The following is a 27826-nucleotide window of genomic DNA, read 5'->3' as shown; positions in this document are numbered from 1 at the left end:
ATTCATTGAGAATTTAATCTAGGATTCCATAAAATATTTTACAAGGGCAGAGAAAGCTTTCTTTAAAGATCACATAGTTTTTGCTAAGACCTTCATTAATACATTGTGATTAATTTATTGTTGAGCCTTCTTCATTGTGTGATATAAAGAATTATTTTAAAAAGAAGTTTCACACTTCAAAATTTGTTAGACTCTGCTAATATATGCCTATAAGTTTGAAATTGTAAGCCTGGTTAGGTATTTTTGAAAAGTGACTAAATGTTTCTCTTGATGTTGTCACTCAAAAGAGTTGTTCCTGTTTGGTTAGAATTGAAAGAAGCAGTTCTTTAGAAGTTGCTGTGTCAATTGTTACTTGTTCCTTATTACAACTGAAATCATATGCTTTGTTTTTATTTTAAAAGGTTAAATATGATTGCCTAGCAGAGGAAATAAAAATAGGAGACTATTACCTGAGATTACTGTTAGAGGAAGATGAAAATGAAGGAAGTGGATCAATCAGAAGATCGTAAGCCACTATTGATATCCTTTTTGTTTATTTCTGCTTTACATTTTTATGCTTATTTTTATTGTGAGCTTTTTTTTTTTTTTTTTTTTTTTTTTTTTTGGTGTTTCAGGTATGAGTTTTTCAATGAGCTCTATCATCGTTTCCTGCTCACTCCAAAAGTGAACATGAAGTGTTTATGTTTGCAAGCACTGGCTATTGTTTATGGCAGATGTCATGAGGAAATAGGACCATTTGGGGACACCAGATATATTGTTGGCATGTTAGAGAGGGTAAGAATGTTCTTGTTCAAGTGCATAGTGATGTCAGGCCTCTAGAGTTTGGGTGTAGGGTTCTTGTTACAGTTTTCCTTCAGTCAGTCACACCTCCCTCCTTTTCCCCCAGATCTTCTGGAATGTTTGGTAAAGAGGCCTTTTTTTTATTGGGGTTAGATAAATGTGTGTGTGTGGGGGGAGTAATTACTTAGTGCCAAGCTGTCATTTTTCTTAAATTGCTAGTTTTTGTTAGCTTTAGGATTCTTCTTTTCAAGCCCTAAATTGTAGGTATTTAAGTGCCTAATAAATTTTAATGGAGTTCACGGATTTAGAGCTTGAAGAAACCTGAAGGCCCCCCTCCCCCCAGTCCAACTCCTTTTTTCATAGGCAAGGAAACTGAGCCTCAGAGAGGTTAGGGAACCCTAACCTTAACCCACCCATGGTCACAAAAGACCATGAGTGAAAGACATGAGCTGCAGACCCAAATCTTCCTGATTCCAAGTTCTTCACTCCACAATGCTGACTATGAGAATCAGGTGGTGGGGAAAAGAAGATTTTTGTTTGCGTCAAAAAAACTTGCCTATATAAAAAATGATGATGAAATTAAAATGAATAGATTTTGTCTTTTGACATCTGCTTTAATATGTATACTTTAGCTTTAGTAGCATTTGTACCTAAAATTATTAAGGAGATTGGGTGTTAATAAATAATTTTATTTAAGATTTATATTTTCTGAAGTTTAGATTTCAGAATATGTTTTTGTTGTGTCTTCAGAGCAACATTCATCTTGCATTTGCTACTATATCATTGAATTAAAAATATTTGAGAGAATTCCTTGAATAGCTTTTTGAATGCATTTTGACCAATGTTTAATTTATGTGTTTTGAAGTTTCCTGAATATTTTTCTATCTATTTATCCCATTTGATTTATCCCTATTCTATCTATTTATCCCATTTGATTCTTGCAGTCTTTGAAATAGGGAAGATAGGTACAATTTTATAATGTGAGGGATAGTAAATGGGGGAAGCCTTGTACATAGTACATAGAAGCACTACATTATCCTAATGGTCTCTATAGTGTCAGTGACTCTGAAACACTTGTGTGGTTCTGATTTTTGGTATATGTATATGTGTGTGTGTGATACACACACACACACACACACACACACACACACACACACACCCCTTTGGCTTGTTCACCCAAACATGACAGGCCCATAAAGTTACTTGGAAAAATTCCAAGTTGTCTACTTCTAAGATTGTTTTTTTTAAGTTAAGGCACAAGAAAAAAATGACTGCTAAAGTAATTGAAAAATGTCTTTATGAGGAAATGAAATTAGATTTTCCTTTTAGACAGTTCAAGAGAGATAACTGTGTTTCTCTGAGGAACATCTTACCTACACATGGAAGGTCTCATTCCATTGCCAAAATACTTAATTTTATTTGAATTTTTTGGTTTGTTTTCTTGTTTTGTTTTGAATTGTTTATTTTTGTCTGTTTGAATTAATTTTTTCTACACTGATATCTCATTTTATTGATATCGTGTTGTGCTTTTCTATTGAATTTTGATTAGATTCTCTCGTTTTAATAGTGCACTGATAGACTTGAACGAGACAGGCTGATCCTTTTCCTTAACAAGCTGATACTTAATAAGGTAAGGCCTCTTCCTTTCTTCCTTCCTTTCCCTCCCTTCCTTTCCCTCCCTTCCTTTCCCTCCCTTCCTTTCCCTCCCTTCCTTTCCCTCCCCTCCTTTCCCTCCCTTCCTTCCCTCCCTCTCTTCCTTCCCTCCCTTCCTCCCCTCCTTTCCCTCCCCTCCCCTCTTTTCCCTTCCCTCCCCTCCTTTCCCTTCCCTTCCCTTTCCTCCCCTCTTCTCCCTTCCCTTCCCTTCTCTCTCCTCCCTTCCCCTTCCCTTCCCTAAGGCATCTTAGGAAAGAACACTTAATATTAATCTTTTGTAGAATTCTCTTAGATAATTTTATATTATATTTTTAAGATAACTTCATGATGCTTTATGTATAAAAATGGTTTTTGTCACATATCTGTTCTTCCCCAGAAAAATGTTAAGGAGCTTATGGATTCCAATGGAATCAAAATACTGGTGGATTTGCTTACCCTTGCTCACTTGCACACAAACAGGGCCACCGTACCATTGCAGGTATGTTGGGAATTCTCTTTTTAAAAAGCCGTAAGGACCAACAACTACTTTTACTGATAGTAAAATATTAAGACCTGAATTTATTATTTTTACCTAGTAATTGTGAAAGTTGGATTCACTTTGGAATAATGAGATCTTTCAGATGTTCCTAGTTGGTAGGTGATATTGCCGATGTATCAAGCCATAGAATGCTATTACAGGGTCATCTTCTTTTGATACATATTTATTCAAAAAGGTTTAGTTTAGCAATTCATGGGGAGGAAACTAAAATAAATACAATGCCCATTATCCAGATTGACATTCATCTGATTGACCAGGACATTAAGCTAATACCTCAGTATATAAATATTTTTGGGAAATGCACAGAAGGTACAGTGAACTGCATTAATGAATGTAAAGAGAAGAAAGAGTATGTAGATTATGTTTGAGAAATGGAGAATGCTTTTAATAATCCCTGAATTCTTCCCTGAAGAACAGCTGTCCTTTCCATTCAAGTAAATGAATGAAAAAAGCATTTATTAAGTCCTTGGTCCCTGCAAAATTTTGTGTTAAGCACAGGGATAAGAAATGACAACACAGAAGGTTTAGTTAGCTACAAGTCAGATGCAAAGGCTCAGTTTTTCTTAAAGTACAGCAGCAATCCATGTGATCATGCATCTTTAACATCGCATTTCTGTTAATAAAACTAAATCTCTATCTGACTTTGTGCCCTTTTGAAAGTGTAAAGACCTTGAGAAAAACATTCTTTGATCTATATGAGTTGGGCTGGAAGGGCTAGTGGTTTAAGAGTTGCCAGTCTCCACCAGCATGTAAAGGGGAATAGTGGTCTAAATGATAGTGGGTAGTGGTGGTCTGAGGTTGTGAACTTTGGAAGAATACATCCTAGGAAATGAAGTTTTAGATTACCAAAAGAGCAAAAAGAGTTATATGATAGTGCCAGTAAGCTGCAATATATAAGCAGTGTTGACCAGTGCTTGAGAAATGGCATAAGAGACATCAGTGAAGAAAGAAAGTTAGACTTGTTATGTGGCCCAGAAGATAAAAAGATTAATGGTCTGATACCTGCAGAATTCTGAAGGTAGACCAGAATTGTACACGATGAAGCATCATAGATGAGTTATAATCTGCCACTTGGAACTTATAGGTGATTCTTTGAAAAGTTAGTAAAAACCCTATAACATTTAAACCTTTTGCATATAGTGAATTACTTATTTAAATAAATGGCTCCTATCCAGAGACAGAAGTGACTTTAAACAGTGGTCTAAGGTCATATCTGTTCTATTAACAATAACTTTTGCTACAAGCACTTTGATTTCCTGAGAAAGGAAAGACGTCTCTTGAAACAATGCTGCTGCCTTTGAATTTAATTTCAAATGTTACCTGTAAGATCAGCAAAATGAGAAAGACATGATGTCCAGATTTTTTTTTCTTTGAACATCTAGTGTTCAGTTCTCAGAAATAATCATACTCATAAAACTGAAAGCAACTTAAATCCTGAAAATATCAGTATGAAATGAACTTTAAATGGAAAGGAAGGAATGCAGTATTGATATCATAATTGATTTCATTAATTTCCCCACTTTTAAGAGTACTCTGATTTTCATTTTTATTGTGTGAAACCCCAACTCTTTAAATTTCAGAGCAATGTGATTGAGGCTGCACCTGATATGAAGAGAGAGAGTGAGAAGGAATGGTATTTCGGCAATGCAGACAAAGAAAGGAGTGGCCCTTATGGATTTCATGAGGTGTGTATTGGCAAGCGTTTCTAAAGATGCTTCTTTGGGGAAATGTTCCAGGGATCCAGGGATCAGTCCTTGTCCATAAGAAGCAAAAACTTGTGTATTTGAACTTCAAATTCTGAACACCACCGGTTGAGGAGAAAATGTAACTTAATGAATACATTTTTACAATACTTTCATTGGAATGGTGATTTTATAAATAATAATAATAATGTTTCAATATCTAATTGCCTTAATGCTTGGGAATTCACTGAAAAGTTCCTACAGATTTGGTGATCAAAGCCAAGGTCAGGATGTCCAAGTGTTAAGAGCCAGGTTCAGACAGGTAGGTTCTTGATTCTTCAACTTCAGATCTGTTCAAATAAATCTAATTTTCATATCTTAGGAATAGAAAAAAAGCTTCTTATTGGGGAACAGACTTTTTCCACTTATATAACCTTGTTCCGTATCTGTTCTTGATGCCAGTCTCCTTTTTCCTGTGTTTTTTTATATATGTTGGGTTACCATATAAGTGGTATAATTGATGCTCACTGTAAAATATTGAGCGCTAATCTTCCCATCACCCACTGCCCACCCCTAGCCCCCACCTTGATTTCTAGCCCAAATTAGGATCACAGAGGGGCTATAGAAGAGTGGTAAAGGAACCTTGGACAAAGATGCCCTCAGGGATCGCCTAGCCAAAAATGGAAGAACCTTTTTTTGGTAGAGAGAAAGTAATAAAGAGAGACCACTTTCCAGGATTATCTCGTCTTCAAACTATAACAGCCACAGAAAATGATACGTCTTTTTACTAGGACTAGCAGTCTGACAAACTCTTATCAGCAACTTCTTTATAGGTGATGATTACTATATAATAGGTAAAGAATACAAGACAGTTTAAACTGAAGAGGCTGAATTGTGTGATGGGAACTAAAAGTGTTAGAAGATTTCAGAGAAAAAGTGAAAAAAAAGGAAAAGAAGCAACTTGTTTTAAAAACACTGATCAGGGAGTGAAGGAGAGAGTAAAAGGACTCTTCAGGAGCCATCTAATCTAATTCCCTTATTCTTACAGGTTAGGCAAGTAAGGCTCAAGTTCACACTGATTATAAGTATTCTCAAGGCCTGCTGCTCATTAGCACTGTCACCTTGGGGAAGTCAGATAACCTCCATAACTTTCCTCAGTTAACTGGATTGAAGAGTATGTAGTCTGTAGATGATAGGGAGCCACTGAGTTTATTGAAGAGGTGAGGGCAAGAAGGGGATGTGATCGCACCTGTACTTTAGGAAGATCACTTTGGTGGCAGAATGGAGGGTGACTTGGAATGGGGAATGGCTTGAGCAGGCAGACATCTCTGTAGCTTTGACGTGATCCAGACACCAGAAGATGAGGGCCTGTCCTCGAGGAGTAGCAGTGTCACAAGTGTTTGGGAATGACGCTGGAGAGCTGAAATAAGCAGGTCTTGGCCAGCTTGGACATAGGGGGAGGAAGAGTCAAGTCTTACTTCTAGTGTGTGAGCTTGAGGCGAGTATTGGAGGAGATAGGAGCTAGAGAAGGCTTGGGGGAAGAGAAATCATTTGGACATGTTAGATTTAAGATGGAGATTACAGCATAGAGAGAAAATGTGCTCATATAGTGAGTCCCAGTATGCAGTCATGGAGAAAGAACCAGGAAGAGAAATTGGTCATATACTATGTGGTACAGGGATTCTTTACGTTTTTCTTTTTGGAAGCATGAGTCATTTTGAGTGTCATATGAAAATTTCTCATAATGATGTTTCTTACCTGCATTCGTAATTTAGTTGGATGCTGAACTTTAATTAGCTTAGTGAAAATAAGGATATAATTTTTTCCCCCCATCCAAGTTCACAGACTCCTGAAATCTTTCCACAGATCCCTTAAGCACCTGTGGATTCAACAATGGGAACCTCTGCTTTACAGATTATGAAAATCCTTAAAATCTAGAGAGAGACTTTTGTCAGTAAGATTTTTATAAGAAATTAGTGATATTGAAGAAGTAGGCTTTTTTGTGTATTTTTCTTTTTAGGAGAGTGATATATTAAGAAACTGAAAATGGTATTGGAGAAGTTGTAGCCTAGAACCAGGTAGACCAGAGTAATACAAGTGTGAAATGAGGGCAACGTGACCAGGATAGTGTCAATGGCAACTAGAAGGAAGAAGGAATGTCAACAAGGACCCCAGTATTCCTAAATGAATAAGATGACTCAGACTGTTTTAAAAGTCCAGATATCTTAACAAGAAGGACCATTTTGCAACTGAGCAGAAGAGCAAATTTACCAAAGGGGTAAACACTTAAATATTTGTAGATCATAGTTTAAATGTAAGATAACAAACAAATTAATTGTCAGCAAAGAGATTTAAATTTAGGTTTTATTTTCCATTTGTAATAAACAAAACATTTCTTCATTTAGATGCAAAAACATTTATAACTAGATCCAAATTGCCTGTCGGCTTAGGGGGAAGGAAGGAAGTATAAAATTTTAAATTTTATATAAAAATGAATGTTAAAATTGTCTTTACATGTAATTGGGAAAATAGAATAAATTATTATTTATTTATTTAGATGCAAGAATTGTGGACCAAAGGACTATTAACTCCAAAAACACGGTGTTGGGCTCAGGGTATGGATGGATGGCGACCATTACAAGTTATACCACAGCTTAAATGGTGTGTCTTAGCCACTGGACAGGCTGTATTGAATGAAACTGATCTTGCTACCCTTATACTCAACATGCTAATCACAATGTGTGGATATTTTCCAAGCAGGTAAAATATAATACAATAATATTTCCATGTCTGAGTTGTTATTTTTGTTGTTATGGACCATTTTTGTCCATGTGTACACATAATAGAGGCTAATGACATTATTAGTAGTGTGATTCTAGAGCCACATTCAGTTCGTCTGAGATTGGTGAACTTAATATTGCCTGAATGATTAGAACCAAAGTAGTAACATTCTTTCAGAGGCAGAAAAGATATAACATACTCTTAACATTTTAGCAATATAGTAAAAACATTTAAATCAGTAAGAATTTTAAAGCTGTTGAAAGAAACATCAAGAGTCCTTTGACATGGATAAATTCTTGCGATCAAGATTGACCACCATCGATGTAGCAAGTACATACTGGCTCAAATATTGTCTTCCTATATGAATGAACATAATGTATCTCTTCCAGCAGTTTAGACTTTGTTGATAGGATATATTGACACATACTTTCAGTGCCCTTAGTAATATCTGAGATTCTTGTTACTTTTTTTTTCTCAGATTATATTTGTAAGTTTATATTTGAAAGGAATGAAATAATAAATTTGAGGGTTTTTTAAGGTCTAAATTTAGTATTAGGATCTGATACAGCCATTGGGTAAAATAAGTAAAATTTATTGGACAACACTGTCTGATAATTAAACAGTAAATAAGAATCTTTGACTCTTTTAGTACTGTTTTGCAAGGAAATTTTATGGAAGGAACTGAAGTTCCATTAAGTAGCCAGATTAACTCAGAACACCTAATCATTTTCCCAGCTGTAGGAGAGCTTAAGTCTTTTGTTATTGTTGTTAAATAATTTAACCTGCTTTCTACCTGGTAAAGAAATGTCAGCTGCTTAAATATCCATTTTATTGAGTAGATTAAATATTGACTTGAATATACATTTTTTTAGGGATCAAGATAATGCCATTATAAGGCCTCTGCCCAGAGTAAAACGATTGCTGTCAGACAATACTTGCCTTCCCCATATTATACAGGTAAGTCACTTATTTTCTTTATTTTTATTTTCCTTTTCCCCATTCACCTGTTTCTCCCCCTGCTATCTCAGATTGAAAAAAAGAAAAACAAAACCCTGTGTAATGTGGAGTCAAGCAGAACAAATTCTTCCTGCATTGGCCATGTCCAAAAATGTTCTCCTCATTCTGAAAGCTGGGTCACTTCTCTGTCAGGAGGAGGCTATTGTTTGTGTTTTGAAACGAAAGACTATTGAGCTTTTCCTTATTTAGAATATTTAAAGGTGTACTTTTTAATTCTTTCATATTGCTATGTTAATCAGGATGGAATAGACCCAAGTCCTGCATAATATTTGTCTTTCATTGATATTTGGGAGCATTCTAGCTAACTTGGTTATTAATTTAATTTTTTAGTTTTAAGTTGTTTGGTTTTAACTGTATATGCTTATATATAATTAGCATTGTAGATAAATGGACTATTTAAAGAATTAATATAAGTATTTCTGTCCTTCTGTGTTAGTGAGGAGTTGAAGTGGTTTTATTATGTTCTGCCATTCAACATTGGAAATGAGGCTCTTTATATGTGGAAACGTGCCAATGTGACATGATTTTTGCTTCTGTTAATATTTTGCCATTGTGTTATTACTATTTCATTCTTTCATGAGCCTAGTGTTTTTGCTTATTCTGGTTCCATTTAGTTAGTTAGTTTAGGTAGTTTATTAACAAGTATTGGGGGAAAAAATTTAGAAACATATCAGTAAGTTTTATTTCTAATAGTCAACTTGACAAGTATTTGTTTTATTTTGTGATATATTCAGGTGTAAAAATCAATGAATTTTTTTTTCTTCAGTAAAAACTTTTTTTGTAGAACTTTAAAGTTTATAAAGCACTTTGACATACATAATTTCATTTGATTCCCACCACCTTGTAAGATATGCGCTGTTACTGTCTTATACATGAAGAAATTATGGGCCTGGCCAAGGTCATATAAGCCCATAAGAGTCTTACGTATAGTTTGGACTGCAATCATCCTTTGTGTCTCATCTCTGCCACTATTGGAAAGTAGAATAACTTAAAAGTATTAACTTTTGTAGATCAGAGTTTTTAGCAATGTCCCATATTCACAAGGTACCTGAAAATTTATAGTCGTCTCTTGTCTTCAGAGTTCTTAGCAGGATCTCTTAGAATAGGAGATTATGACCTGTTCTGCCAGATTGGGTTTTGATTAACTTAATATGAGCCCCACTGGTCATGCCTATACCAAAGGGAATGGTGGCGTGCAGGCCCATTACTTTTTACTTTTTGGTCAATCTGAAAGTCTTTTCTCATAAGGAAAACCCATGTACAAGAACCATTGTACTCTAGGTCTGAAATTTTAGTATCATCGGGGTATTTAGGATTGTTTTAAATGTTATTTCAGGGATGTCTTAGTTGCTATTTCTAGAACACAGCAGAGCTTTCAGTCATGTTGAGAGTTAACAGAGAGATGAAATTGCCAAAGCTTAGCTTGTTTCTAATGACCACTTACAAATAAACTATTAGCATTTCAAAGACATTCATTTTTGATTTTGTGGATTTCTTAAGCTTTTAAAAATAAACTTGATAACTAAAATGATTCTCACTAGAAAACCTCTGTCTCTTTTAGCTGCTGATGACTTTTGATCCTATCCTTGTTGAAAAGGTGGCCATTTTACTGTACCACATCATGCAGGATAATCCACAGTTACCTCGTCTTTATCTTAGCGGAGCATTTTTTTTCATCATGATGTATACAGGATCCAATGTACTTCCTATTGCAAGGTACAGAGATACATTGTTCCAATAATGTATTTTGATAAATATGTATCTCCTTTTCTCTCAGATTCTTAGATTAACTTGAAACTCATTTCTAGGATAGGTGAATGAATTGACTGATTTCATTCTTGTTAACTTTGTTCATTTTCCACACATTAATAAAAAACATCTTTAAAAGCTGAAATTGCCAAAAATATGTTAATTTTTAGATCTAATAGGTGATTATTTTTGTTCCTTAGGTTTTTAAAGTATACACATACCAAACAAGCCTTCAAATCTGAAGAGGTAAGGATTTGTAGTTATTTTCAGGATATAAAACTCTACATTGGGAAAATGGCTTGGGCTTTTACTCTAGGTGTACACACACATACGCATGCGCGCACGTGTCAAAGTGCTGAGAAAGGGCAACAATGACTTTCTTTGCAGTTTATATCTCTCGGTCATTCTCTATAAAATGTTTCTTTGCTTTATTTAGTATAATAATTTATTACTGAAGTCTCAAATGAGAATTGGTACCATTAAGCATCTCTAAGAATGAAATCTGTACCTCTCCTTGTACAAGACTAAGTTGTTTTTATAAATCTTCATAATTTTTACAAATCCCATTAGGGTTTATCAAGATTTCAGCTGTCTTTAACATAATTAAAGAAGATATAGTTGTGCTGGTAATAATAATTCCAGCATTCTGTTAGAAGGTGCATTTAATTGTCTACGAATTCTCTGTCAGACACATAGTTTTCATTTTTCTTATGGATATGAATTATATGAATTAGAAATACTTTAATCCAGATATTCTTAATCTGGGGTCAGTGTTCTTGGATTTTAAAATGTTTTTACAACCTTATTTCACTATAGTTGGTTTTCTTTGTAATATGTGTGTGTAACTTACTACATTTTAGAAGATTTTTCTGAGATATGGTCCATAGACTTTACCAGACTTTTAGAGGCTGGTTGGCACTAGAGGGAGACATAGTTTGTAATATTATTATATTATATTATATCACATTATAGCTGGAAATTCTTTGAATTTTGAAAATCTGGCTGATGATGTTGTATAATAAAAGCAACCAATTCATCCTTTTGGAGTAATAGAGTTGACTGTGGTTTAAGGTTTGTAAAAGTGCTTTCCTAGCAAGCCTTGGAAGTGGGTAGTGTGGGTATTGTCTTTTTCCAGTGTGACTGAGCAACAGGAAAGGCTTCTGGAGATGATGTGAGTCACCCAAAGTTATACAGCTGATTTGAATTTAATTCCCTTCTGCCTCCCACTCATTAAATGTATTACAATATAAACAAAACATGAGAAGTTAATGCTGCTTTATATTGACTTAAAAAATTTTGTTAAAAGTCATTTTAAACACATCTAAAGACCTATAGGCACACTTCAGATCTTAATAAATTATGGTAAGTATTAAAATTAATACTTTAACAAAACTTTTAAGTATTAAATATATTTTATTGTCTTCTAATTGCTTGAAAATGGCAAAGCTTTACTTAGCCAAATGTCTCATTGATCAGATTCATGTATGTCATTTTGTATTTCTTGGCCATGCTAGACAAGTTTAATTTTCCATGAGATCTGAAGTACTTTCTTTAAATATTTTTACTATTAATTTCAAATAGAATGTGGAAAAATACAAAACAATAGCAGAAGTACTATTGGCTATCTTATTTTTATTTTTAGAATTATTTAGATATAAATTTCAAATGCAATATTTGTAAAGTGTTTAGTATAATGCCTGGCACACAGTCTGCATTTAATACATGCTTATCCCTTTCTTATCTTGTTTAAGACAAAAAGATGTGTCCTGGTACAATCCAAAAAAAAAGTAGGTAAAATATCCATGAAAAAGGTAGAATAATTCTGTCTTATCAGAATTATGTTAGGGGAAAAAAAAACTTGAAATCATATTTCCTTTCCATAATTTCAATTAGTTTTATCTTTCCTTCCATTGCTTACCATTTCATATCTTTCTAGGAATCTAGCTATGATTTGATTCGTTATGTGAAAGAAATTTTAAAATTTCTTGATATCAAGAGAAATTTTTAGAAATTATTTCTTTCCTTTTCTTTTTTTTCTTTAAATTGTTTATTCTTAATAGTGATAGTATGATCAATTATGTCACATCTCTTTGTATGTTTTGTACTTATTTGTGTCCAAATTTCCTTGCATAAAATACAAGTTCCTTAAAATAACTTTTATATTCTTGGCTTTATCTTCCCAGTACCTAGTACTGTGTTTGGCAGGCAAGACGTAATCTAATATATTGAAAGAAGTATGTTTCTACAAATGCTGAGTTGAAATCTTCCCTTCCCTATGACAGTCATTCTACATATTTTCTCTTTTATCCTTACCTTAATTTTCATATGTACCTCACAACCGGGCTTGTGGATGGATGGAGTCCACTCAGCTTAAGACATCAAATCAAATTTCATTAACTGCTGCAAGTGCCTTGCAAAGGCCAGGGCCCTTAGTCCCGTTACCCAGTTCCTTTCAGCATAAAATCTTTCTCTCCCAATAGGATCACTGTCATTGAAGTCCTAAACCACAGCAGTTTAAAACAAGTGTCATTACTGTGGGGTTGTCAGGAAGGAATCATCAATGTGTAGTTTGTGACTCTCAATGAAAATTGCATTTGAGCGGTAATTTGGCTTTCTGGGACAAATGGCAAGTAGGATTAGAAAGTACAGCTACCACACACTCCTTCAGCTATATCTGCTGAATCCACCAGTTACTGTGTGGTGATTGTTCTCTTGGGGATCCCTGCCCTTCTGTGTCTCCTCCTGGGCCTCTAGCTGCCTTTCTCCTTTTTTAACATATGTGTCCACTGGCGCATAATTATGAAAATTTGGGATTTTTGTGTTTAGGAATTGGCCTAAAATTGCATTTGTAAATGTTTTCTCAATTATCATACAGCTCTTGGGACTTAAACCAAGCTTAAATCAAAGTTAATAAGCAATTCCTAGCCCTCTTTTTAAAGAAAGTCTTAACAAATGTTGAGTTTTGTAGATTTTATTAGAAAGTGCCTTATGAATAGTTCTGTGATGAAGTTTGGATATAGTAAAAGCTCAAAAGTACATTCCTTGTACCTTTTTTCCCCCTCTTTTGATTTTTTTCCCCTGAGTTAATTGGCGTTAAGTGACAAGCCCAGGGTCGCACAGCTAGAAGTAATAAGCGGCTGAGATTTTGAATTCAGGTCTTCTTCACTTCAGGGCTGCAGCTCTATTCACTGTGCCACTTAGCTGTCCCTTTTGATTGCATTTTTTTTTTTTTTTTTAATGTCCATAAATGGAAACTATAGAAAATGCTTCCTATTAAGTTTTCTGGTTGTGAACACAAAGACAAGAAAGCAATTTTGAGATGGCTTTCCAATTAGTTTCAGCAGGATGTATTAGTTCCTGCTTTGAAGCTCAGTGACCTGATGGATTGTTGAGGTTCATCATCACTGTTCTTATACCGGAAGGCAGCAAAACAGCAGGGTATAGACTTTGTGTCATCACTTTTAGAAGATGGCAGTGTGATTTTATGTAGAAAGCACAGTGTACCTGAAACTTCATAATAAAACTACTTTTCCTGAAAGCTGGCTGTACTTCTTAGTCTCTGACAGTCTTGTTTTTTTAGACGCTTGATGATTTGAGAGAGAGCTGGAACAAGGTGCATACTCTAGAAGATCCATCCAACTTTCTGGGGGCTAAGTGAAGTCTGCCTCTCACTGCTGAGTATACAGGGGAAGCCTGTTAGCACTACTATATCTGTTACTAAGAAGCCCATTAACATTTTAAGATTTTCCATGGTTCTGAGTAAATTCAATATTCAAAAGGCAACTGGTTTAACCCAAATGATGTACTCAAAAGAGACAGTGTGGTAAAGATACTGGAGCCCCAGGATGGGGACAAAGAAGGACTAAACTCAGATTGTGTTTCACACATTTACTAGATATGTAATCATGGGCAAGTCACATGTTAAGTAATTAGATTACTACCTTATAGGGTCACTCTGAGGGTCAGAGGAGACATAATATACATCAAATATTTGCGATCCTTAAAAAGCTTAAGCTTGTACTCACTTAAATTTTTAAGTTTAAAGTTTTCAGGGTAAATTCAATTATGCAATTCAATCTTTTCTTTTTCCCTTAGACAAAAGGGCAAGATATTGTCCAAAGAAGTATAATGGGGCATATCCTCCCTGAAGCAATGGTGTGCTATTTAGAAAATTATGAACCAGAAAAATTTTCTGAGATTTTTCTAGGAGAATTTGATACTCCTGAAGCTATCTGGAGCAGTGAAATGAGGTAATTTATCATTTGTTTTCTATTCATATGCTTGGTTTCATCATTTAGGGTTGTGGTTGGTGCTTACTTTAATTTTTCTTTTCATGTTAAAATATTTACTTTCACTGATTACATGATTAGAATCACCACAATAATTATTAGAAACTTAGAAAATAAGGGCATCTTATATATGCACCAGATACGTGTCAATTTACTGATAACTTCTTGAAGCCCTTTAGGCAAACATACACATATCATACATCCTAAAGAAATAGATTGTGGGAAAATTTTTACCTAAATACTAGAAAGTTATTAATTTTGACTTCCTATGTAAAAGCTTATAAGAATTGTGTTTTTGTTTTTGTGTGTGGGTAACATCCTTCATTGGTTCATAGACACAGATACAAATTAGAATAAGTAGTTATCCCTTCCTCATCAATGCTTTTTTCATTATGGTTTTGCTGTATTGCAGGTCAACATAAGAAATTAAATTGGAATTTTTGAGAGTTTTGTGAAGTCATAGACAACACAAAGTCCAGCAGATGACACACAACCTATGACCAAATACTTAACTCAGATTTTACAATAAAGCTATTTATGGTACCTAAAGGTACTATAAATAGACCATAAAAGAAAAAGAAGAAAAAAACTCAGACTTGTAGTACAAAGGAAAAGCCAAAAAATTTTACATGGATTTTTCAAATCATTAGGGCACATGTTCCTAATCCCCACATTGTGGAAGGGATAACTGTATTTATCTTTATTTAAGGATTTCTTGGGGGTTGATACTGTTTATTCTATTCCAGCTTGTGGGCTTTTATTATCAAGCCTTAGATTGATGTTATGTTTAATCTGAAGATTTGTGTAGTTACTGGTAGTTGTCATATGTATTCATGTCTAAGGAAATAATCTTGTGAGATTTTTGAATAATTAATATAACTTACAGGCGCCTCATGATTGAGAAGATAGCTGCTCATCTTGCTGACTTCACTCCACGCCTTCAAAGTAACACAAGAGCACTTTATCAGTATTGTCCTATTCCTATTATCAACTATCCACAGTTAGAGAATGAACTCTTTTGTAATATTTATTACCTCAAACATCTTTGTGATACACTCCGATTTCCAGACTGGCCAATTAAAGATCCAGTAAGTCAGTGAATGATCTTATGTCTCTTCAAATCATGACGTTTGGATAATCAGTTGTGTGTTTTTCCTCCTTAAAAATTCATCATTGTTTAATTTTTTCTTATATTAATGGAGTTATTCCAAGATCAACTTTAAATGTATCTCTATATCCTTTGATATCATTTGTTGTCTTGACAATGATGATATTATCAAAAGCAAAATATAAATACAATTTCATGCATACTTTAGATAAACATTCATTGTAACAATTGGGTGGCCTTGGGTTCGCACTGGTAGGGTGCTGCCTGGTTCTGGCCTTAAGAAGGCCCCCTATGTATGCATAGGTCAGCCTAGAAGTAGTTCTGAGTGCTGCTTAGATGGGCTAGGCCCAATCCTTGAACTGTTGTTATAGTATGACCAACCTCAGTGTTGAGTCAGACACCTGCATTGCAAGTGTCAAGACGGTCATAGCATCATCTGTATAACAGTCATTTGTATAATGTTTTTACAGCATTCTTTGAATTTTCACACTGAGTATTAATTTAATCAAATCTTTCTAATCCTCTTAAGTATATAGATTTGTGTTTGGACACATGAGTAATAGCATATGTATCTTACAAGAAATTTTTCAAAAAAAAAAATCTATTTGGACACTAAAATAATGTACTTAATTTAGCATTAGTACAGTGGTATTGAAATAACTACAGTTAACAAGAATATCTTAAGCCTACAGTTGTTAAAACTGGAAAAATTCTTTAATTTTAAAGTTTGATATAATACTGTTTTTCTTTTGTGGGGGTGAGATCTAACATTTCTTTAAGCTGAAGAAGTAGAATACATGTAACAAATAGAGTATTGTCTCTCCCCTCTCCCCCTTCCCTTTCCCACGCTTCTTTACTGTTTATTGCTAAATATATAAATTTAATGTTCAATTATGTTTTCTTAATTGAGCAAACTAGATGTTTAAATTAAATCTTTAATTAATGCATTTTCAAAGTATACAGTTTCATCCACATTTTGCTGAAATATTTGAAATGGAAACATTTTATTTTCAAGGTGAAGCTTCTAAAAGATACCCTTGATGCCTGGAAGAAGGAAGTAGAAAAAAAACCACCTATAATGTCAATAGATGATGCTTATGAAGTGCTTAACCTCCCTAATGGACAGGGACAGTAAGTTAATAATTAATATTATAGTTATTAATAGCTCACATAGTACTAATTTTTTGTAAGTAGTTTTTGAAAAATAAAATATGAAAAAACACCTTCATTTATATCAAAACTAACACATTTTTGTTTTTGTTAATGTGGCTTTACTACCTAAAGATAGCTCTGCATTTGAAGTCAGGGATTTGGTTTCACATTTGAGATTTCTTGCCAGAAATGTTTGTTTATATAACCTTATTCCTTATTACCATTAGGATTTGTTTGAATTTTATCTTTATAGAAATGATGGTTTTATATTGAAGTTTGTAAATGTGAGATTTAGTAAGAGTTTGCCTAGGTTTCAGAAAAGTTTATGATAGATTATATGTTAAGAATATTAGTAGTTTAAGTTATTTGGTCTTTTATTAGGGGACTCTGTTCTCTTCCTATGTCTTCAGTTAAGACTTATGTGATTCCTAGATTTCCATTTCTGACCTCTCTTTAGAATTACCTTTCTGTTATATAGCTCTACCTGATTGATAGCAACTCAGTCATATATAGAATTGTCAAGTTTGTAAAATGTTCTCTTGCTCTTAATTCAAGATGAGCTTGTTCAAAATTTAACTAAACCACCCTCCTTTCCAAAGTGGTTTCTTAATATTAATTTCTTTTGATAGGTAGCCTCGTCTATAAGTGAAATCATCTTTGACTTTCCCCTCCCCATTGAGTACCATCACCACTATGGAAGCACCCACCATTTTGAGATTCATTCAGTTCATATTTACCATCCCCTCCCATTGTGGTCAGTCACCCTCTGATTTTCTTTTCTTAGTGAGTTCAGCTCCTGTCTCACAGTCCTCAACGCTGGCTTCCCACCTCCTGCCCTTACCCCAGGGACTCAGCATGTGCATTAATAGTCTCTCAAGTACTTTGGCCTTCTGCTTTCTTACGAGGTGTTGATTAAGAGGATTTAAGGTCCCCTAATAGAAGGTGTCACCTAATCTCATCTGGACCATCACTGTGTCAGACTGTCCTTTGACACTTGCCCAGTGTATCCTTAGCACAGGACTGCGTTCCCTCCTTAGTCCTCACCTGGTTCCTCCCCTTCCCCTAATAACTAGGCCTCCTATTTCAGGCCACTTGCCAACAGCGGTCTTTCCCATCGCCCAGATGGCTTTTGTCCTTATTTCCTTCTTCAGTCTATCTCATGTGAGCAGATGGTCCTTCTTTTTCCTGACACAAGACCCTTCAGTGCCCTAGTGATCCTGGTGCATGCGGCTGTGTCCAACAGATTGCTTCTGTGATCGAACCTTTGGTCTCGCCCCAGCTGTCGGCCCCTTCTCTTATGCTTGCAGCTGTGCCCACATGGCCCTCACCCCTGGTTCTTGTCATCGCAGAGCTCAGCCTTTTGAGAAGCTGCATCCTAGAACTGGTCCTACTGCCTTTCTTCTCTCTTCTTAGCTCTGGCCTTTGACTTAATCATTCACCTGAAACTTCTCTTTAAAGTTATTGTCTCTTACTGGCCAGACCCAATGGCCTTTCTCTTCTCTAGCTTGTCCTTCTCCCCTTCTCAGGGTTCTTGGCTGGCTCTTTGTCCAGGTCACTCAAGGTCTCCTAAAGTCTTAGTCCTATGCTCTCTCCCCCGACTATTTGGTGATTTCATAAGTTCCCTAGGTTAAATTGGCTCTGTGTGACAGTCTCCAGATCTGCTTATCCAGGCTTAGCAGATTCTCAAGCCTGCAGATTGAATGTCTCCAATTACCAGTTTGACATTGAAACTGGATGTCCCATAGACATCTCAAACTTGCCGTGTCCACAGCTGAGCACATTGTCTCAACCTCTGACCTGTGCCCTCTTTCCCACTTCCTCATTGCCCCTGCAGCTGCTGCCCAAGGTGCCCAGTGCCTGCTCACTGCTTCTCACCTACTGTACCCCGATATCTCCTCAGACACAGGCACCACCCTGAAGCCTGCACTCACCTCCTCATGCTCAGACTTGGTCCCCCTTCCTATGGGAGTCTGTAGGTCAAGTCTGACCAGGTGTACAACCAGTCCTGCCAGACCTCTCCTCCCCCTTTTCCCCAACTCGGTAAAATCGAGTCGCATGTCAATTGGCGTTGAGAGCCCTTCATTACCTCCACCTTTTGGTCTTGTTACACCCATCCCCTGATGCTGGGTGGGAAGACGGTCCCTCATCCAGGGAGGAACATCACCCACTATGAATCTGATCCCCAGTAGCCATCCTCCAGACCCCAGTTTCCAGCCCCTTCCTCCACTCTCTTGTATCCAAGCCCTTTCATAAACCAGCCCCTCTCTCCCCATCCAGAATTCTTTCACTTCAGCCTCCCACACCAGCCCTCTCTGCCCTTCGGCCGGTCTTCCATGTTCTCCAGCTATCTTCCATGTTCAGAATCTTCTTTCCCTGGCCTGGCCCTCCGACCTCGGTGGCTTCTTTATTTCCAGTGAATCCCAGCTCCTACAGGAAGCCTTCCCTCTGTTTGTCGTTCCCTATTTATCCATGGATCACTTGTTCTGTATGTCTTTGTATATTTTCACCCTCTTAAAATGTAAGAAACTTGAGGATGTTGGGCCTGTCTTGTGTCTCTGCTCTATCCTCAGCCTTTACACGATGCCGGACATGGAAGAGCCACCTAAGAGCTTCTCATCTTACTGTGAGTGAGGAGCTTAAAAAGCCCAAGGGCTTCACTGCCATCAGGGCCTGGTCTCTATTGGGCCACTGGAGCCCAAGGGGAAGGGGAGGCCGGTGACCTGACCCAGGCCTCCCTCAGTTGTATATCACAGCATTGCCTCCCAGATGTCAGGGTCCTCTTGAAGAAGGAAGGATAAACTACAACAACAATCAACAGATCAACCATTTTTGATTGCTTTGGCCTGCAAATAAAGTATGAATGTTGTCCACTCTACTTTTCTAGCTTTTTCATGCAGTTTCTTTAAACATATTTTATGTTTCAGCCAAACCAGAATGGTTTTCTTTTGCTCTTTGTCATGCCTTGCCTCCACTGGGCCTAATCTTTGGAATGGATCTACATCTTCGCTCTTCCTCTACTGCACAGTGCAATCTTTTCTTTAAGACTCATATTCAGAAGGAACTCTTACTTAAAGCCTTGTGGTCAAAGGCATTTTCTCCCTTCATTAGGTTGTTCATGATCCTTTTCTCCTTTGCATTTATCCCATCCTTCCTTGCAAACTATCTAATGATAAGCAGAATCTGTCCTTGATTAGGCATGCTTCTTAAGGGCAGAGACTATCTTTTCTGGAGTTCTACCCAAGTTTCTTGTTTACATTGTTCTATAACTTAAAAGCAAAGTGGTTAGGGTTTTCTTTTGTAATGTAAAATCTGTTAAATTGTACTTTTCAATCTTGGTCATAGAAAGCATACTATATCTTAGAATTAAGACAATGGTCCTCATTTTAAGACTCCCCCTGCCCCTTTTTTTTAAAAAATAATTTTTCTCCCATCCTCCAAATTGCAAAGGGTGTGTGTGTGTGTGTGAGCACAGACTAACTAGAAATTCCCCGGGTTGAAATTTTGGAGTTTGTTTCCTAACCATTGCAATTCCTTTGCCTGTATGAAGCTTGTGATTTTTAATGAAACTGGGAGTCTTCACATCATTCATTTTGTCAGTCATTGGCAAATAACTGAAAAAGCAGTTTTGAAGTACTTGCTAGACATACAGTATTGTATGCTGAAGATACTGGCTGTTAAAGACAAAAAAATTTGAAATCTAAATGACCAAATTTGTAGCCTTTTATAGAAACAAGAAACATGTCCACCCAAATATTCTTTGCCAAAAGAGTTGGTGACTTTTTGTATTCTTGTATATTGATTGATACATTTGTAAAATACTATTTTATAGACATGAAGAGAGCAAGATCAGGAAAGCCTACTTTAGACTGGCCCAGAAATATCACCCTGACAAGAATCCTGAAGGGAGGGTAGGTATTCTTAAATCAAAGATGGGTATTTCCAGATTGATTTATTCAACATGTGTTTCTCTTCTCCAAAGACATAGATAAACTTTTCATTTTATAGCTTATACATTCATTAATCCTCTTCCCATCATCATGTAAAACTGTTAGGAGCAGCTAGGGGGAGGACACCACAGTGCACAGAGGTTAAGACCTGGAGTTCTGAAGAACTAAGTTCAAATTTTACCTCAGACACTTATTGGCTGTGTAACCCCAGCCATCTCACTTAACCTCTATTTGCTTTATTTTTCCATCAGCAGAGTGGGGAATAACAGCACCTATTTACTCAGGTTGTTGCATTGCATGAGATAATAATTGTAGAGCATTTAGTACAGTGCCTGGAACATAGTAGATTCTTAATAAATGCTTACTGTATATGGATGCTTCTTTTTTCCTATCAGTGTCAGCCTGCAGTTATTTTACTTTAATAAGCATTCAGTTTAATAAATGATTAATAGAAAGGTACATTTCAGATAAAATCAGTGCCACCTAAAGATTACTTTCAGTTTTCTGAATTTTTTTTATGAAACAGATAACAGCAGCCTGTAAAAAAGTAAAGCCAAAGTATTAATTTTATTGATCCACTCATGACCCATTAATCTGACCCCTTCTCCATCAAACTTCCAGTCATTTGATGTCCTGTTGATTTCTCATCCAATAACTTTTCATGTTTCTTTTCATATTGCTGTTAACACCAACCCATATCTTTATTAATGAAAACAATTTTTAAAATTTCATTTTCTTTTTAAACTCATGTCTTACATGTTTACTTCACATTCATTTGTACGTACATTCCTCCACATACCTTTATCTTGTAGTTGTAATACATAGTGTTGGTGGCTTAGATGTTTTTAACTTTTATTTTTTAGCAGTTGTTATGAACATATAAATATATATCTATGACACAGCTAATGCCACATATACCCATATTGATGGATGTTGGAAGGGATAGAACATTTGATTTTCTTTCTTTTTTATATTTGTGACTTGATATAGGGAGCTCTTGATGAGGAAACTCTCCACCAATACAGATTAGCACCTGCTTTGCAGTTTATAGTTTGGGTTTCCTTGTTCAGTGAGAGTTCAGGTGACTTGTGCCTGTTGCTCCCTGACTTGGAGGACTGCTATCCATTGTCTATATCATGCTGCTTTTCTGTGTGTATATATACCATAAATATAATTTTGTTTTTTACTTGAACAGTGTATCCTTACTTGAAAAACAAGTATAATTGTTTTGTACTTGAAATACCTTAATAGTAAATAAGCACATTTCTACAAAATTTCAGGATTTTGTGATAAATAATACAGAAATTTTGATTGCTGAAGAGTTAAGAAATTAAAATTTAAAAGGCATTTTAATTATACTATCTTATCAGTGTTTGTAGGTTGCTAAGTGGCCCATTGCATAAAGGGCTGTGCATCTAGCTGTGTGACCCTGGGCAAGTCACTTCACCCTGTGTGCCTCAGTTTCCTTGTCTGTAAAATGAGCTGGAACATTAAAATGATGCAACACTCTAGGATCTCTTCTGAGAAAGCCCTAAATGGGGTTACTCACTAAGAGTCACAGACTCAATTGAGAAAAGAATGAACAAAAATTTAAAAAAAAAATTTAAACAGGAAATTATAGCTTTTTATGATAGTGAAATAGTTTGCATTTGTTTTAGTAACTGCCTATGACAAATGAAGTGAAGATCTCACTTGTCATTTTTTCTACAGACTATTTTATTTAACTTTGACTCTAGTTTTCCCATTATTATAAAATAAGTGTGCTGTTTATTTTTGTTTCTTTACAGGATATGTTTGAAAAAGTAAATAAAGCCTATGAATTCTTATGTACAAAATCAACCAAAGTAATTGATGGCCCAGATCCAGAAAATATAATTTTGATTTTGAAAACACAGAGCATCTTGTTCAATCGGCATAAAGAAGGTGAGCATGGGAAGTTGGTTCTCCTTTTGTTGAATTTTTCTTGTGAGTTTTCTTCCTTAACTACTTGTGTTATCACAAGAGACCATAGTGTGGCCTAATAGAATGAGTCCTGAACTAGGAGTCAGGACACCCATATTCCAATCCCTTCACAAACATTAAGGATTGTATTTTGGCACATCACTGAAATCTCAACTATAATTTCTTCATCTTGAAAATATGGATGATGCTTTTTTCCACCTGTTATAGTGGGGAGTCTGGAAGGAAGTGGGAGCATTTTGCAGGCCGTAAAGAGCTACATAAATTTGAGCTCTTATTACTTGATATTTTCTAAGTTATAAAATATATGAAAGGAGAATGAGGGCGTCTTTAGCTATTTAGATCTCTGAGGGGACACCTTTAGCAATTTAGATCTCTCATGTATTCCATCAAAACTAATTCTAAAATTGCTTTTATAGGGGTAATCACCTTTTGTAAAAGCTTGTAAAAACTTTTACTTTAGTGATTTCTAATATGTTAAGCTGTTGGTGTATAAGCTCAGGCTTCAAGACAGGAGGAGAATTTGGGGAACTGAGTTATATTATAAAGCATTCTCTGTCATTCATGGATCCAAGGTGCTAAGTTTATTCTTACTTTTTTTCTGGAATGAGTTTTGATGGAAGGCAAAATGGATTAGTTGTCCAAAAAGAAAAAAAAAAAAAGGAACATAAGAACTAGCAGATTTAATCTACTCCCAGAGTTTGAGACAAAATTTGGAGCAATAGAGGGTGGGTGCCCATGTTAAATTTAACCAAATAGAGCATGTTTTGCCTGTGGGTAATGTGGAACAAGTTAAGCTACCTGATAGTAAGATTAATAATTAATAATTAATCATAAGAAAGAGTAATTGCTTAGGGCTGGGTTACCTTTTGTATTCCATGGACCCTTTGGCAATGTCTGATGAAATGTGGACATCTGTGTTTTAATGCATAAAATAAAATGCATAGACTTCAAAGGAGACGAGTTTTATCAATTTTTTTAAAAATCCACAGATCCTCAGTTAAAGCACCCTTTGATTATATGAAGGTATTTAGGATGTTATCTCTTGTGATCTATTTCTGGCCCTTAGGTTTTCTGTGTTTTTGTCATAAGAGAATTAATTACTATTTTTTTCCAATTAGCATTAATCTGTTTGATAGAATCATATCAAAATTCTGTATGTAAGGCCCAGATCTGTGAGGTGTAGATTCTGAATTCACTTGCTTAACTAAGGCTCTTCACCCTTGCTTTGCCTTGTTGTGACCAAGTCACAGGTCTGGCAGAGATTATATGGAAAATCCCTCAAAATCTTTTTGTACCTCTGGATCAATTCTTTGTCCAATAGGAGCAGATGACCATCTATATCACTTACAACCCTCTGATCCATCTTATGTGAAGATACCTTGCTTCATCCACCTTATGATCCTGCTGACATATTTCTTATTTTAGCTTATGATGCAATACATGTCAATCAGTGGAATTATTCTGTATGTGTGGTGATCCAGATGTGTGGTCCGGAATGACTGCACATCACCCTATAAAAATAGAGCCCTGGAAGGAGAAGGCATCTCAGATCAGGAGGAAGATCTGAGATCCACTTCATTAGAGGGGACCATGAGACCTTTAATAATGTGCTGTTGATTCAAAGTTTTGACTCCATCTCTTATTGTAAGTGAGATAATTTTAATCCTCATAATCGGTCCTTGGGATGAACATATATAAACACTTTTCATTTGCCAGTGAAACAAAGCTTGGAGCAACTACTAGTAAATGCACAGGATGAAGGGTGAGATCATAAGGCTTTTCACATACAAGAACAATGAGTTGTATTGAAGGGGATCACTTTGATTAGTTGTGAGCCTAAAATTCTCTGCTTGGGTCCAAGAAGTTAATTTTCCAGGCACAGTAAGATCGAAAGAGGCAAAGGATTATTAGACTGCCTGCTTCAGATTATCAGCTGTAAATTATGACTCCCAGAAGCATTGTTCAATGGAAGACTTCACTTTTTGGTGCACAATGTCCAGAACAAGCAGGGAAATAATTTAACAGGAAAATAGTGCTGATCAAACCACATCTGGGATACAGTGTTTAGTTCTAAGATAGGAATAGAAACAATGAATGCAGTTTGCAGAGAAGCACATTTAGGCTAAGAAAAAAAATGTCCTTAAGCTTCCTAACAATCCAAAGCAGAAGCACCACATTAGCAAAAAGTATCCTCTATCTTTACAGGACTTAAAAAAAAAAAAATCTTCTGGTGATGTTGTAGAGGGAGTTTTCTGGAGGGTACTTAACCCGAGCAGCTTCTAAAATCTTTGTTCAGTTCTTAGTTCTGTCACTTTGTGATTCTGTGATTATATGGAATCTAAAGCAAAAATTTGGATATAAGTGTACAGGGCTCTTTTATAATAGTTGAATTTTATGAATTATAGTAAAACATCCTAGGATTGGGATCATAAGCAATTATTTTGTATCTAAATAAGTGACTACATTTAGAGAACTCGGGAAATTTAGTATATGCAAACAGTGAGCTTCACTAGAGTTGTATATGTACAGATTGTAGACAAGTAACTGTGTATTCTGGTTTATGTGCATCCTGTTTGTATTCTTATTTAATGTAGAAATTTTGTATCTAGCACTTGAAAAAATGTTTTGCTAATTACATTAAAATGAATACTTGGAATAACCAAAATAATATACTACTGATTTACTCTGACCTTGCCACACACACAAAACAAAGAATGTAGACTTGTTTCTGCCATGCTTCTTAAGTAATTTTTTCATGTGTACCTCAAATTTCTTAAAAATTAGTTCTATTGTAGGGGAGCTAGGTACTTACTGACTATAGCACTTTCCTTATTTGTTAATTGAATATCCAGGTGTTCGTAAGTAGAAATGTGTACAGGTTGTAGAGGTAGACAGTTTGATAAATTCACAAGATCATAACTGCTAAATTCTACGTTCCATTAGAAAACCTGATCATTTTTTTAGTAGGAACCTTTAACAGATGAAATAACTAAAATCAGTGTGGGGGGAAAAACTGAACGGATTTTTTTTTTTTAAACTGAAATTGTGATATTTTATAGAACTGGGGTGAGGTTTTGAATAACTCTATATATTCCTGTATGCCAAACCATCTTAGCGCATCAATAAAAATCTCTTTTGTCTTTTGGTTATTTCAGATTTACAGCCTTACAAATATGCAGGGTATCCCATGTTGATTAGGACTATTACAATGGAAACTTCTGATGATCTCCTTTTCTCAAAAGAATCACCACTGCTGCCTGCTGCCACAGAGCTGGCATTCCATACTGTCAATTGTTCTGCACTCAATGCAGAAGAGCTAAGAAGAGAGAACGGAATAGAGGTAATGACTTTGTGCTTATCTGCAGAACAGATCCTGATGTCTCTACAGTTGCTTTTCTGCAAAAAAAAAAAAAAAAAAAAAAAAAAAAAAAAAAGTCATGAAATATAAATGCTGTTAGCTTATTAATTTTTAATTTGTTTTTCTTTATACTTGCCCCTGGGATAAAATACTGGGTTCTGAATGTAATGCCACTCAACTATAATGCTCTCCAATAGAGTTGGAGCAGCTGGGGATTATAACTGGTGAATTTGGTTCTTTTGTTTTGTTTTGAATCTACTAAATAAATTGTTAATGTTGCTCAAAAGAAACATTCAAAGTCTTTTGATGAAATTTTTTTCAAGTGCCATATTGGCATCAGCCATTCAGCACTTAGTGATCTTCTGAAGTTTTAATAAATTATGAGAACCTGATTGCATTGGGTCCCATAAGTCATCTATTTATTCTATTTAGGATCTTTTGAGAAATATATGTGGATTTTTGGTGAGAAAGAAATTAAGCTAGTAATTAACATCAAAGGAGAAAAAATCATCTAACTTAAATAATTAATGAGATACAGATATCATTTTAAAATTGCATTATTGGTTAATCATTATGGATTGTGGCCTTGCTTTTTTTTTTTTTTTTTTTTTTTTTTTTTTTTTTTTTTTTTTTTTGCTTCTCTCCTTGAATAAAACTGCTATTTGGTTTAAGAAAGAGAGGGAAAGCTATTGACATAGAAAGTTTCTTCCTCACCCCACAAAAAAAAAGCTAATAAATTTTAGCATGAAAAATTGTAAACTTTGCATTCCCAAACTGGATCAGAGTTAACTGTTAATTCATTTTTATATAGGTGTTGCAAGAAGCATTCAGTCGTTGTGTGGCAGTCTTGAATCGTTCTAGTAAGCCCACTGACATGTCTGTGCAGGTAGGCTCATAGAAGCTATTTATATTCATTGACGTAGATTAGGAGGAAAGAGCTTAATATTGGAAGTGAGCTGTAAGTGTATTTTCTCATCTATAAAATGGGGATAATGTTTATACTTAAAGATATTGAGGAAAGCACCTGAAGGTTTATAAATGACAGAAATGAGTTTGGGTCTTAGCAAGGGAAGAATTTATATGTTTATATAATTAACATTATTGAGCACTTATGATGCAACATCTTGAAGAATGAAGTATTATTTTGGTTCTATCTTTTTAGTTGAATGCTATATATAGGTGAATTGCAGTTAAATATTCAAATCATAATTCATTCCTTAGCCTATCCTTTCCTCTCCAAGATAAAATTTTATCAGTTATGTACGAACATTTATCAGTTGACATGACTGTACAAATAAAATTAAAATGTCTATATATAAAGACTAATAAAATACAACCATAAGAATTAAGATTTTTGCTGCACTAATGGCCTGAATGAATATATGGCCTAGGCAGCTAATGAGGATTTTCTATACACTAGTGCATACTTCAGAACATTGACTGAAATTCTGAGCTAATTTTCCTATCTTTTTTTTTTCCTTTAAGTGACTATATATAGAACCAAATCTTTTCTTATGTTTCTACTTTCAGGTATGTGGGCATATATGTAAATGTTACAGTGTGGCAGCTCAGTTTGAAGAGTGCCGAGAGAAGATCACCGAGATGCCTAGTATCATCAAGGATCTCTGTCGAGTATTGTATTTTGGCAAGGTAAGCTTGTTTTAATACGCTTCTTAATTACTTAACTACTTCAGAGTATATCTAATCCTAATGATTAAATAGGTAGTTCCACAAGTTTTTTTGTTATGTTGTTGTTGCCCACAAATGTATATTCAATCTTTAAAGTTCCTCAAGTCATATGAATAGTAAT

At 35.3% G+C, this 27826-nt stretch overlaps 1 protein-coding gene across 3 annotated transcripts in view; it reads left to right on the top strand.

Moving 5' to 3' along the window:
- The window catches only part of DNAJC13 (DnaJ heat shock protein family (Hsp40) member C13), a 110657-nt gene that overhangs the window by 48005 nt on the left and 34826 nt on the right, over positions 1-27826 (top strand). For all 3 annotated transcript variants that reach the window (XM_031940125.1, XM_031940124.1, XM_031940127.1), the window contains 17 exons: positions 402-505; positions 615-774; positions 2348-2410; positions 2810-2911; positions 4552-4656; positions 7211-7413; positions 8307-8391; positions 10013-10167; positions 10401-10446; positions 14296-14450; positions 15376-15577; positions 16613-16728; positions 20579-20657; positions 22484-22619; positions 25814-25998; positions 26828-26902; positions 27547-27666. In XM_031940125.1, coding sequence (XP_031795985.1) covers positions 402-505; positions 615-774; positions 2348-2410; positions 2810-2911; positions 4552-4656; positions 7211-7413; positions 8307-8391; positions 10013-10167; positions 10401-10446; positions 14296-14450; positions 15376-15577; positions 16613-16728; positions 20579-20657; positions 22484-22619; positions 25814-25998; positions 26828-26902; positions 27547-27666 — 2091 coding nt within the window. The remainder of the gene's footprint in view (positions 1-401; positions 506-614; positions 775-2347; positions 2411-2809; positions 2912-4551; positions 4657-7210; positions 7414-8306; positions 8392-10012; positions 10168-10400; positions 10447-14295; positions 14451-15375; positions 15578-16612; positions 16729-20578; positions 20658-22483; positions 22620-25813; positions 25999-26827; positions 26903-27546; positions 27667-27826) is intronic.

This window comes from Sarcophilus harrisii, chromosome 5, assembly GCF_902635505.1.
Source record: "Sarcophilus harrisii chromosome 5, mSarHar1.11, whole genome shotgun sequence".
Classification (NCBI taxonomy): domain Eukaryota; kingdom Metazoa; phylum Chordata; class Mammalia; order Dasyuromorphia; family Dasyuridae; genus Sarcophilus; species Sarcophilus harrisii.
This window is presented reverse-complemented; position numbering and strand designations above follow the sequence as displayed.